At 53.2% G+C, this 13,051-nt stretch overlaps 3 protein-coding genes across 3 annotated transcripts; 1 reads left to right on the top strand and 2 right to left on the bottom strand.

The window, feature by feature from the left end:
- Window positions 1-5,963: 5,963 nt before the first annotated feature.
- Window positions 5,964-8,176, bottom strand: BDZ83DRAFT_746830 (peptide N-acetyl-beta-D-glucosaminyl asparaginase amidase A-domain-containing protein; the record flags this gene model as incomplete). Its single annotated transcript, XM_060513327.1, has 3 exons — window positions 5,964-7,336; window positions 7,460-7,705; window positions 7,801-8,176. The coding sequence occupies 3 exons, from the start codon at window positions 8,174-8,176 to the stop codon at window positions 5,964-5,966; spliced, it is 1,995 nt and encodes a 664-aa protein (XP_060371017.1).
- A 1,850-nt stretch (window positions 8,177-10,026) lies between these two features.
- BDZ83DRAFT_290799 (uncharacterized protein) lies at window positions 10,027-11,196 on the top strand. The gene has a single exon (XM_060502188.1). It carries the CDS (start codon window positions 10,331-10,333, stop codon window positions 10,982-10,984), a length of 654 nt encoding a protein of 217 aa, XP_060371016.1. The 5' UTR covers window positions 10,027-10,330; the 3' UTR covers window positions 10,985-11,196.
- Window positions 11,197-11,787: 591 nt separating this feature from the next.
- Window positions 11,788-12,216, bottom strand: BDZ83DRAFT_646399 (uncharacterized protein; the record flags this gene model as incomplete). Its single annotated transcript, XM_060509961.1, has 1 exon — window positions 11,788-12,216. One exon carries the CDS (start codon window positions 12,214-12,216, stop codon window positions 11,788-11,790), a length of 429 nt encoding a protein of 142 aa, XP_060371015.1.
- Between the last annotated feature and the right edge of the window lie 835 nt (window positions 12,217-13,051).

Here is a 13,051-nt window from a genome sequence, read left to right as displayed (position 1 = left end):
TGCATCAAATCATGTAAAAAAGATGTCCTCTTACAAGTTACACAGGAACGTGCTCTGTCGTGGTGCGGAAGTTTATTATCCCTCTTTTCCACTTGCCTCTTTGATTCTTTTGCCCTTGACACGTAAATTAAGCCCAAGACCTGCGCGGTCAAAACTATAATCTCTCTCCCTTCCCCCCTTCCCCTCTCATCATTTTGCCCAATCTGCTCGTCCGACCACAGTCTTTACTCTTGGACGAGACCGTGGACCGAAGAGTAAACTCTAGTGGTGATGGTAAAAGGAAAGGGTAGAGTTTCGTTGCACGGTCAAAAGAGAGGCTTGAACCACCAAAACCAAAGCTCCCCTCTAACCAATTGTGGACTTTCGTATACATACAATTTCATTTGTAGGTTTGTAGGTTTTTGTGCAAACTTTTGAAGGCTCCCGGTTGCGAACCGAACTTACCTACAGACGATGGAAATCCAATGTGCGAGTGCGAGCGGAAAGACGTCGTCGTCGTCGTCGTCGTCAACAGGTCCCCTTATTTTTGTTTTCGCAAATCACCAAAGTCTATTATTAAAAGATTTGAACCTGCTGACAGAGACGAACGAGCAAGACACAAGTGACACTGAGGAAGGAGGGGAAAGAAAGTAAAAAAAAAAAAAAAAAAAGAGAGAGCTTTGACAGTGAGTTGCCCGCCCGCCCGGACGGGATGAACATGTCAATCGGCATATGTCATGCATCTCAGCGCCCGCATCTCTTTTGCCTTGCCAGTCAAGGAGGTCCAACACTTCTACGGAGAACCTACTACTCAGCTTACGCATCTTTTCCCCCCGTGGTTCGGTTGACGATGATGTCGATCACACAACCCTGTCCCCCATTCGCATTTGTTGATTCACTGCAACTTTTGGACAGCAACGAATAGGCGTACGCTAGATACGGAGCTTGGTTGGAATGAACCTCTGAAGCCTTGTGCTTGCATAAAATGCCCGTTACGTTTTTCTTCGATTTTCAATCTTGCCCTCTTTTAGGGGTATGCTGCGAGACTACACATGCTTACGGCGGTGACGGCGGGTGGACGGCGGCGCCATTTGGAAAAGAGAGTTGTCACTTGTAAGCCAAGAAGTTGGACGGAAAAGCGTAGTGAAGAATGGAAAAGGAGCATGCGTAAGGTAGGCGTGAACGGCCTGAACGATGCCACGCGATACGCGAGATGCCTTGTTCGGTGGTGGTGCAACGCTAGATCACCAGACCCCCGGGGGAAAGGAGGAGGCGTGTGGGAGGTTCGTCGTCGTCGTCGACACCGGATTGTCTACTACAACGATCTAATATCTAACCGCCCGTAGCTACGCAAGCTCAGTAGTCTTTCGTTTGTTCCCGTCAGCGGCGACTATTCCCGTGATTGCTTTGGGATTAAACAAATGGTGTGGTGGGATGCCTGGACTCTCAATCACATGTCTTTGTGACTAGGGAACCCAAAGAGACGGGATAGCTTCCCTTTCCTCTGTAGCGGCCTTTCGTAGAGGGTGTGTGTATGTCATACATAGACAGAGAGAGACACAGATAGGTAGGGAAGAGAGTGAGTGTGGCTTGACTTGTCGACTTGTCAATGATGACTACAACCCACCAACCACAAAGGAGGCTAGAGCAAGAACGCCAGAGATGCGGAATTCATGTACGCGCCCCTTTTGGTAATTAAGGTTTTCCAACTTGTGGCCCGTCCCACCCTCTTCTTTGCTTCTTCCCTCCGACCCTCCTCGGGCATACGCCGCCCTCGTGCTTCTGGTTCGCTGTGTCATTGATACCTGTAGGAGCTACGGTAGGCTTCCTCTCTGGGGAGTACACATACCTACCATACTTTCCTCCAAATTACTCTCCCCCCGTCCTGTCCTATTTTCCCTTGAGCAGACACTAAAGGGCCTAGGCCTAGCCATGGACGGCATGGACCAGGCAAACGCCAGCTGTCCCACCATCTACCCGATACCCCTTTCAGCGTTTTGGTTTTTGTAGAGCAAACTCCATGAAGAGTGTGGTTTTGGTCACTTCTCTCCCGCGACAACTGTCAGAATGTGGCTAGGTAATCGTTGCGGTGTGCGTGTACTCACGTACTCTCTCACTCTGGAATGGGCAATGAACCCAAGGGCTGAAAGTATGCAAGGTTCGCAGCATCGATGGCCCATGGCAAGCTGTGTTCCCGGCGAGCTCAATACCTAGGTGGTTAGTGGCATTGTGCACCCAAACGTGCCGTTGAGCCATATCACCACACCCCTTGGACAGCTGAGCCGTCTGCACGGTGCAACACACCGAGCAGACAGAGCTGTGAAGGAAATGAATGGGTAAAGCAACCTGCCGCAGCATCAGCAGCATCCATCGGTCATGATCGGTTGACAACTTTGACACCGGCAGTAGCAATCGCATGGGGCGCGCTTCATTTCGTCGATTCGCTTTGCACCGATATCACGCAGGTGCCTCGCATCGAGCCCATCATCAGGCGACAACGGTTCTACTGTTGCGTCGCTGCCGCTGCCGCTGTGCCTGGACTTATTCGTACCTTGCCATGCTGGCCGACCTAGCAGCCTGTCGTCCCCCGCATGCCCGCAGGCCCAGGCCCAGGCCATGCTTCTGTATGAGATGCCTCACCTTGAAGCAAGGAAGTGAGAGCCACGCATTTTTCGTCCCTTGTAGCGTTTACCCCTTGCTTGTGTTGTATGGCATCAACAAGCTGCAGCAAGCGGCGGCAGAGCAGGCCTCGCGCAGACGCAGTATCGCGGCATCGCCAAGTTCCAAACGTACCTGAACCTAGAGGTTTCCCCCGGTTCAAGTCCGTAGGACGTTCCGTAGGTAAGTCAAAAAAACATCTGCACATGGCCGAACCGGCCTAACCCCGGTTTGAGCAGGCTGCAGGATAGGACCAGCATCGCAGTAGTTCCCAAGAAAAGAAGAAGGGAAACTCTCCTACCTTCAACTCCCGAGTCCAAGAAACCTTCTAGAACAAAACATACGATCGAACAGTGCCCAGCGCAACCGCAGCATATGCTCTTACAACTCCACGACTTGTAAGACTTTTGACTTTTTCGGTTCTCCAATTCTCTTGTAGGGCGTGTGGGCGGCCTGGCAGGTCCCAGCTACGTGTCTCTCGTCTCTCTCTGACAGTACCAAGTCGGTCTTCGCCTATTGAGTTCGACTCTGCCTCAAGCTTCCAATCTGGGCTTGCCGAGCTGCCTGACACTCGCCGAAGTGCCCCGTATAGTGTCCGTATGCTGCGCCGTGAAGCGGGTTCGTAAGGTATGGCCTTGTGATGCTGACCATAATCACCTGCCCCAGCCGTGTATCCCGCTGACTGGCAGACACTTGCCAGCCCGGTGATGTACGATGACCTCGTACCGACAGGTACATCTCAAAGACGCACAATTTCTTTCACACCACAGATTCCCCCCCCCTCCCCGGCCAACGTCACGTTCAGACTCCGCTGACCTCCGCGCTTCACGTTACGTACTGCGGTACGCTCCCGTGCGGTGCGTTGCGAATCCATGGGACAAGAACGGCACAAAGAGAGACCCGCATCTGCACCCACGGCGGCTCTAAACCTTCTTTTCACTGCCCACCCGGGCCTCGGGCCTGGGACTGCTCATAGGCTCGGAAAGGGCGTGTGAATGGGGTCACGACTGGGAGATCTTCTATGGGGACGACAAGTCTTGAGATGATCCTCCAATCACCGCCCCCGGCCCGCCTCAACTTGGCAGTTGATGTGCTCTCTAGGCAGAACTTCGGCTATTTGTCGTAGGGGTACCATATCAGGTTGGAGGGGTGTGGGCGTGAGTCAAGTACCGTACTCCATACACAACCATACAACTAAAGAGCCAGGCCTGTCAAGGAATGTTGGAGGAAAGCTTGGCCATCTTGGTCGGTTAATGGGCGACAGCGCCAAGGAAATCCAATCCGATTCTTGCGAAAAATAGTTGCGAACTACGAGTACGAAGTACGAAGACACGAGGCGCGTCCCACTCTTGGAGCTTGCGGCCAAGCCAACCGCCAACCGCCAAAGCGGCTCCCACGAAGACATACTCGCTGCGACCTTGCCATTCCTGTACAAGAGGCGGCCGCCCCGTAGCGTGGTACTATCGACTGGAGAACACACTACTGTGATCGATCGCCCGGGCACCATGTTCGATGGGGAAGCGCGCAGCGAAAGGCAACGGAGATGGTGAGCAATGCTCCCAAAGCTTATCTGCGACGGAGTGGACATCTGACGATCATAGAGTTTTTGGAGGATGGATGCGGATGCGCGTAGTGCCCGAGAGAAGACGAGAGCCAGTCAGTGAGAGTGAGGAAGAATGGCACCGGTAATCACTAATCGGTGGCCAAGGCAAAAGGAATATTAAGGTTTTCTGATAGTGTCTTTGTTGTATATCGACGATCGACATGGAGCTTTAGGCGATGACCCCTATTTTCGTTACTTGAGATGCGAAAAAAGGAGATGGTGTGGGAATGGAACCAGGACAGACCGATACAAGCGCCACACGCCCCTCCATGGTTTGACATTCCCGCGTCCTCCTTTGAGCTTTTCCGTGAGGCGTGCGGCGCGCCGTGCGTGCGTGCTTGAGGATGGTCCCTCTCTCCCAGACTGCCGGGCTTTCAGTGATGTATGAGGCTTGGATCGAGCGCTTGCAAATCTCGTTAGGCTTTCTGTCCAAACATGTGTAGCTGCTGAGAGGCTGGTGCGGCGCGCTAGCCTCCCTCACTGCTGGGAAAGCCGCGTAACTGTGTAATCTGCGTATCGTCTGTGGTTGGTGTGATTTGGACAGCCGTCTCGCGGGCACGGGGTGGAATTGGAGGAATGATGAGATGGACGACAAATCTGCCCAGGTGGAGCATATCGTCCGGGAAAGGCAGTCCCTTTCGACTTCCCTCCAGTATCACAGAGTATCCGTAGGCGAGACAGAACATGGGATTTGTGATTTGCCGTGGGATTTTTTGGGGTCTTTTTAGACTTTGGTAGTGCATGACATGCCCTCGAGCTCTCGCACAGGGACTGGTTCCCGTACGAGAAAGAGGAAATGTCGTGCCATGAGCAGCAGATGAACAGCCAGTCACCCTCCAACAAGCTTCCCTAGCAGAAAGTGGAATTAGCATGAAAGGTCGCAACGAATGGCCGACGACGATGGAAACATTGCTTGTCTCGAGATCATACAGTACCTTACTACTTGGTATTGGCACTCCCTGGTCCTGCCAGAGCGCGATGCGATGTAACTCAACCTGCCACCCAGATTCGCTGTAGATCGCTGCCGGGGAAAGGGGAACGAGATTTGGCAGGCGCGCCGTAAAGCTTATCCCGAGGGATGTAATTGTAGGCTGTGCTAACTCTATTCCTCCCTGCCTTGCACGCCTCGCAGTAGGCTGTCTTCTTGTCGTTCAGGCTGGTCTCTGGCTGCCTAGGCACTCGGTATGGGTAGCCAAGCAGCCTATGGCTTTCTACCTGCTCGCCTCTGGCCCTTGCTTTTCCATCTCCGTACCCCGGTCGAGCAGGCTGCACCGAAACATGGCTGATCGGTTCGTAAGGTGGACCGCGTACGAATACACTACACTAGACTGGGGTGAGAAGAGGGGGGAGATGACGGCTATTTCGCCGTTTGCTTCTAACACCGAAAGTTTAAAAAGCAAATCCCGAATCGACAACCCTGTCAACTCGCCAACGGCAGTGTAAGGTGAGACAATTTCTCACCTCTGCCACAAGCGGCTAGAAGAGCTGCCAGTGCACTTGGGCCCAGCTCAGTAGTGCTAGAGTAGCCTGAAGCCTCCCGTCTTTTCGTCCGTGCCAAATTCCAGCTGGTCGGTGTAATCCGGAGTCCGACATGGCATGTTTGTCCATGTTTGTCCATGTCTACTTAGCAACTGCTCACGGCTGTTCTCAAGTGCCCTATACTAGCCTCTTGGAAGTTGAAACTTGAGAGCCTTCACCTGTAACTAGTGCACATTTGCTGATCTTAATTGGCTTCTCCCAAAGGGTTTGAGACGGTCAAAACCTTCTCACGCCCATCGGCAGACTTCTCTTCGTCAGAGAGCACAGTGTTGTTGCTCGCTCTCACTCTCCTTGTGTATAGTTCCACGTCACGTGCCTCATCCCGGCCGCCGCTGAACCGGAACACTTGCCGAGTAGTGCCAAATGCTGAGCTGCTCTTCATATCTGCCGGCATGTTGAAGACTGCCGTACCGTTCCGGAACGTTGAGAGTTTGGAAGTCTTGTACTGGCTGCTTTGTCCCTGCCTGTTACGGGTTGGGTTATTGTAAGCCTCAAGCCCGGTCGGGTATACACTGACACCTTCGACTTCCAACCTCAGTTCTTGAAAAAGTGTTGCGTCCAGGCTCAGATCACCACTTGCTGACATGTTAGCAGTTTGGTTGACGATCAGCGGGTACGAGTATGTTGACTTGTATGTGCCCATCCCCGTCAGTTCGTCTGTCCCGGTGATGATGAAGTTATTGAAGCCATTGCGACCAAATTGGCCTAGCGTCGCATTGTTGGTGTACGATAACTTTTGGGTCCATTCAGGATTTTTCGTCCCTTTCTTGGAGACTACTTCGCCTTTGACAGAGATCATCCTCGTCACATCCAGATTGAATGCAAGAGTTTCGTTGGCGCCTGTAGAGTTCTTGCCTAGGGCCCGACCAGTGATTTTGATATCCGGTTGGGAGATTGATACGGTGGGCGGTTTCCCAGTCGTGATGGAGCCCTCTTCGTCCAGCCATAGAAAAACTTTGCCAGACACAACCCAGAAGTTGCCAACCGTCGTATTCACAATCGTTTTCTGCCCGTCATCTGCGAGGCCGGCGACCTTGATCTTGAACGTGTGCTCCTTGCCATCACTCAGAACCGGGAGCCATGGCGAGATGTCGATCTCGTGCTCCCGTAAATCGTAGGCATCAAGGCCTACGAGAGGGCGATGGAAACTGGGAACCACGCCTCCAGTGAAAATTACAGGGAACGGCCACTGGACCCCGGCTAGCTGGTCATCAATGATGACTTGCACCTCACGCCACGGGCTGCCATCCGGAGCCATACCGACGGTGGCATTGAAAGCTGCAGCATCGCTCTGAAGGACATTGCTCCACCAGAATTCCTCGCTTCCTTGGCCATTGGCCGAGACGGAGAAGACTGCTCGATTGGCATTGCGCGGAAATTTGACAGTGCTCACGGCTTCACGTTCAGGCACTTGCCAGGCACTGCCTGTGTTGGAGGACGCGTTCCGTGATGAGATGGGGATGATGAGGTCAGCCGGGGGTGCACTGTCGGTTTCGACGTCGCTTTTGAAAAAGGTTGCGGTCAGGGTGCAGTTGAAGGGCCCCGTAAACCTGTCGTCTTGGCGGCGCGTTAGCCGTTTTGGCCCCCACTCCGAAGTCTCCGAGGGAAGGATTCGGGGATGGCAGGTCACTTGGTTTGGAAGCCAGGAGGAACTGGGATACGGGACATGGGCTTACTTACCGATGAGGTTGGGCAAGTCGAAAATGATCTTCTGGGGAGTCTTCCAGAGACTAAGATACGGGGTCATGTCTTTCCAATAGGTCCAGATGATTCCGGGCGCCGCTCTGGGCTCCGCAGTGGATGTTCTCCATACCTCCGTGTCGCCGAGATACAACAAAGCCAGCCGGTCCAGTTGGCGGCCTGCAGAGGTAGCAGTAAAGTTTACAATGACGCGGTTGAAGTCGCAGCCAGGAGGTTTGTAGTCGCCTATCAACTCCAAGTCAGGATGCCGATTTCCGGGTTATCCACCACGCATTTGATTTGCGTTGGTGGTGGTGTGATGAGATTTCCATGCCACTTACCGACAAAGGGCTTGTCGAAGCTGTTACCAAAAGAGTGGTCCATCAACTGCACCTTGCAGTCTTTGGGGTCCGTCGTCGGAGATTTACCCTTGCCATCATCAAAGCTGCCCGTCAACGCCTGGTAGACGGGGCCTTTGGGACCCAACACTGGCTGGGCGACTTGAAAACAGTCGAGCGGCTTCTGCTGTTGGCCGCCCTCTGCATCTAGCAAAGTGCTCATTGGCGCCGGAGTATCGGCAATCATTCCCTGCTGGCGGGTGACATAGTCTGACAAGGCCGCCGCTGGAATCAGATTACGTGAAGCCACGTAGCCCGTGTTCAGTACGAGAACAAAGAGAGACAAGGCAAGCGCCCGAGTGACTGGCCGACGGAGCATCGTGGGGCCCCGTGGAGGGTTCAGGCTTGACGCCTCACTCTGCAGCCTCGAGGAGGCCCTTCTGCCCTATGTCTCTCTGGGTTGGGTACGGTGCGTGTCTGGTGGTTGGTGTCAGAAACCGCGTGACGGAAGAGGTGTGAGCAAAACGGCGCATCGAGTGAAGCCACCAAAATCCCAGAGGGTCGGGCAGGGAGAGGAGGAGTGGAGACGCATGGGAGGAATGCGAGCGAACCCGGTGAACGCCACCTAAAGGTAAACATGAGGAACAAGCGCCTGTATAAGCAGCTGAAAGGCACTAAGGAATAGGCGGCGCCATGCGCCAGACGAGATTTGGTAAACGAAGGGACGGGATACAGTACGTAGATCCGCATCTATTGGAAGTATAACGGTTTGGGCGGCTGGCTGGCAAGGGAGCGGGGAGGGCTGTAGGCCGAACCACAATTGGCTTGGTCTCTGATGTTCGTGGATGTACCTTACCTGCTGCTTACTGAGATGATGATATGGCTCTGAGGCGGTAAATAAGGTGTCGAGATGATGAGGTGGAATAGGTCCGACAATCCGCGCGCGGCGCCGAGGCAGATATGGGGAATGCAGAGGCAAGCGCCACTACGAGGCGATCCAACCTCAGCAATGTAGGTGACGAGTGGCAAAGCGACAAGCGCCGTCTAAAGGTGAAAAGACGGCGAGCTGTGCTATGATGTTGAATCCGATCAAATGAGCGGTAGACCGAGTCGGTGAGGAACAGATCCAACGTCGAAGACCGGGACCAAAAGGAAGGGTTTTGTCTGGACAGAAACAAGCTGACGGAATTGGCTGAAGTAGATGTAATGGACGAGTCCGCCGCTGGATCCGGGAAAACGTACAGCACTAGAGTGAAGCCACCATTCGATATTGAGTTATGCTTTGACGAGGCTGTTTCGCGAGGAGAACGAGCTGGAGGGGAGCAAATCACGGATGGAAGAGCAAAAGCGGAATCCGTCTGGTGAAGCAGTGGGAGCCAAAAGAAAGCCAAGAAGCGCGAACCTGGAAAAATCTGCTGTGGCTATTGTCGTGTGGTTGGGTTTGGATCCATGTGTGTGTGCCTGTGTGTTTGTGTCTAATGTGTATCAACTTTGACCTTTCCTTGCTTGTTGGCTAAGTTTATTCCGCCTGCATTCTTTCAGCCCAAGTACCTGCCTCAAACCATGAAGAAATTCATGCCGAACTTTGCGGCAGGAGCTTTCTTCCACTTCCGAGAGCGAGAGAGCAATAGAGATGAAGAAACCCCGCCGGACAGTAAGGAAGAACACCCGATGGGAGAAGGGCAAGAAGCCGAAAGAAAGAAAGAAGACACAAAGTCTGAACCTTCTCAGACAAAAATGGTGGCTGCTTTGCGACAGGAAGCAGAGAGCTCTTACAGGTTACAGGTGCTTTCCTTGCTGGATTTCCTGTTCTGTCACCAAAACCGCACCCTCCGCACCTGCCAGAGACCATGCAAGCCAAACAAAACGCCGAATAACCTTAAACACTGCAGGAGGGCAAGAACCAGCCCGGGATCCAAGCTGACCTGAGGCAGCCACTCCAGCCTACCTCTACCTCATGCGCTTGCCTTCCTTTCCGAAAATTGAATATTCGTTCCTTTCCTTCCACATTGAGACACACAATTAAGGGAAGTACAGACCATTATCGGAAGTAACGCCTGCCACCTAAATGAATGCGTTGTCACGAGACACAATTATTCATAATTCATGATAAAGATTGGTCAAGTACAAGTAGACTGTGAGTGCAGAGCACAATTGTTTCTCCTGTGTTTACACTATTGTCCAGAATGCCACCTGTCTGGAGTATTGTCTATAATACATGAAAAGTACAAAAATGCCATGTCGCAATTGTCATGCTTGCGTATAAGAATGGACACGAATAGAATAAAAAAGGAATTTAGCCTGCGCCAAAAGTGCAACTCGAAAACGTGTGACGAGATCACACTTGCCCATCTCTTCTCCAGCGATCGCCCCATGATTGCTTTCCCTCCGCACTAAGACATCTGTACATCGCTGCGTATTCTCGACAATTATCCCAAAGTTTAAACTGACACACAACATCGCCCATCATCCGTCTGGCCCGCGCGGTGCCCCGATCCAAGACACTTGACTGGCACAAATCCACTGCAGTAAAATGATACCATACTTTGTCGTGTCATGGCAGCGTCTTAGCGGCTCTTCACATAGGCGCCTCGAGCGCTGGCCAAGCCACACTTGGATGGGAACCAAAAGTGTGTGGGGAGGCAGCAAAGTCATACAATGTCGCTGGTGGCTTGAGTGGTTATCGGCAACCAGTGATCCGAAACCAACGAGTCGTCCCTTCGACACCGCCAGTCCAAGTCGTCTCAACTCGAAGCGATGCTGCCGCTGCCAGGCCAGCCGTGCGGTTGGACATGCTTGGCCGTGGCAGAGTATCATCGCTGTACGAGTTACTGCAGTCTTTGTCGTCCGAGTGACATTCATACTACAGCAGAGCGGTCGTTCCATGTCTGTGCAAACGTGCTCTCGCGGTGCTGTAGAGGCGCTAGAGAATGACCAGTCTTGTAGTTCGACGTCTTCGCATACTCTCTTCCTTCGGAAGTTAAGCGAGCCACCAAGAGGCAGAGGCAGTCGGAACAGAATAGTAGGCAGCGATATGCTGATGCATGTTGCAACAGATATTAGCATGCCTGTTGTCGACTCAAGACATAGACTCATCGGGCCTCTGGTTGAACCCGCCCATGAATTGCTGACTAGATCCTGGGCCCGAGTTGCCTGCCGGAGCCTTTCCCGTTCTCCTCTCTCCTAGCCAAGTGCGGGCTGACGCCTGCGCTGTGACGTCCGCCGCGCTGGATGTTGGGGAGCGCGGAGCATTCTTGGGAAGAGTGGGATTGGTGAATTGGTAGAGGTCCTTTTTTTTGTCCCTGCCCTCCATGGAGGAGGGAAAGGGGAGTGAGAGGACGCTTGGACATGGCCCACTTTTCTCTGGTTGCTGCAACGCCCCGGAACAGGGATTTGGATTGATGGGTGGGTGCTTTTCGGGTATTAGAACGGATATATGCGTCTGGTGGATTTGATGGTGGGCTGATGAGATTATGGGACGGATAAGGGGACCGAGGCGCGTAGACAGCCAAGACTGGATTCTCGGGTACGGCAAACACCTTGCCAGGGCCCTGGCGGAGTATGGCGGAATCGTATGCATGCTTGAAAATACAAGCTGTGGCAAAGGCGAATGAATGCCATGTCTATGTTGGCTACTTCTTCCACGGAAGAAGTTATGCGGGCGCCTGCTGTGAGTCCCCGAGAAAGTGGGCAAAAGCTGCGTCCACTGCGAGATGTACCTCCCAGGACAGAACGAGAGTCATACGTCGTGGAAATCTCCGGTCTAGCTCCTATGTGTGTATGGGGTGCTTCCCGTGTACAAGTCGAAGGAAATGCCAGACTGGGAAAGCGAGGCTCGCGGTTGAAGTGTGAGAGGATATGCTACTTGCGGAGCTGGAGCTTCTCATACAAAGCTCTAGATGACAAGTTGCATTCCCGGCCACGCGCAATAAGTGGTTTGCGCAATAGACCAGTATGCATGGTCTATTAGCAAAGTCGAGGGCCTGGGATTCATGCGCGGGCGTTGTCCCAGTAGCGCTTGCGTGCGGCCATGGCGATCTTGTTGCCCATGAAGCGGTGCTGGAAGTAGTTGAAGACGGCGAACTCGTCTCGGTTGAGAACGTAGGACTCGGGCTGGGCGGCGACCTTGGCCCAGATCTGGCTGATAGCGCTCTCCAGGATGCTGCTAACAGTCGGGTCTGAGGCTCCGTCTTCGCTCTCTCTGGCGATCTCGAGGGCCTGCGCAACGCTGGCTGAGTCCTTGAGCGAGGCTGGCGTCACCGAGACGGTGTTGCCGACATGGAGGCTGTGACCCATACTGCTGGCGATGCTGCTGAGGAAGGGCAAGTCGGTGCAAGGGCGGCTCGAGGAAGACAACGGTCTAAAGGGAAGGTAGAGGGACTGCTGGTGGTGATCTCCCTGGGGTGTGATAGACAGCATCGTAGTTTATAAGGGACGAGGTGTGTTGTATATATATAAGATGACGAAGGCGAATGTTGATCTTTGGTGAAGAGGCGAATGTGGCCAAGATGGTAAGAAGGCTGGGGAGGATGAGAGGTAATATATAATGTGATGGGCTGATCCGATCTGGTCTAGGTGACGGGGAGGGGCGACGATATTTAATGAGTAGCGGGGGGCAGCAACGAGGTGTAGGTTGTAGGTACAAGAGCCAGAACCACGGATGCTGGGTATCTCCAATAAAGAGGCGCGCACAGTTGTTTGACGTTGTGCCTTGGCTTGCGTTGTCTATTGCAGGGGAAGGGCTGGAGCTGGGTCTTGCTGTGGATTCGATGTGCGATACAAATGCACCGATCCGAATAGGACAAATTCAACCCCGGATTAGACGGTTCTCTTATAAGAACTGGCCTTGACACCACGGATGAGGGAGCGGAAGGGCAGCTCAGGACAGGTACGGGTACGGATAGTCAGGCATGGGTTGAAAAGTATAATCGTCCGTATAGAGAGTACGTATCAGGCAGGGAGTGTGGGATTCTGAGTTTTAATTGGGGGAGTGTAATGAGATAAAGTGACAAGTGCAAAAGGTGAGAGTGTGAGTGTGGGTGTGTGAGAAGGCGTGTAAGGTAAGTAGGTGTGAGATCAAAGAACGACGGGTGAAGGGTGAGAAGAAGCTAGGCTCTGGAGTGTGAGTTGAGAGGCGTGGGAAGTGGGAGTAGGAGTGTGTGGTGTGGCGTGTGAGAGAGACAGAGGTGGGCGTGGGTATGCGTGTAGGTCATCAGTCAGTGAGTTGAGTTTCCCAGAGGGAAAGGAAGGTTGT

The sequence above is a fragment of the Colletotrichum acutatum genome (assembly GCF_030867785.1).
Source record: "Colletotrichum acutatum strain CBS 112980 chromosome Unknown BDZ83scaffold_4, whole genome shotgun sequence".
Classification (NCBI taxonomy): domain Eukaryota; kingdom Fungi; phylum Ascomycota; class Sordariomycetes; order Glomerellales; family Glomerellaceae; genus Colletotrichum; species Colletotrichum acutatum.
Note: the sequence above shows the minus strand (reverse complement) of the source record. Positions and strands in the feature narration are given on the sequence as shown.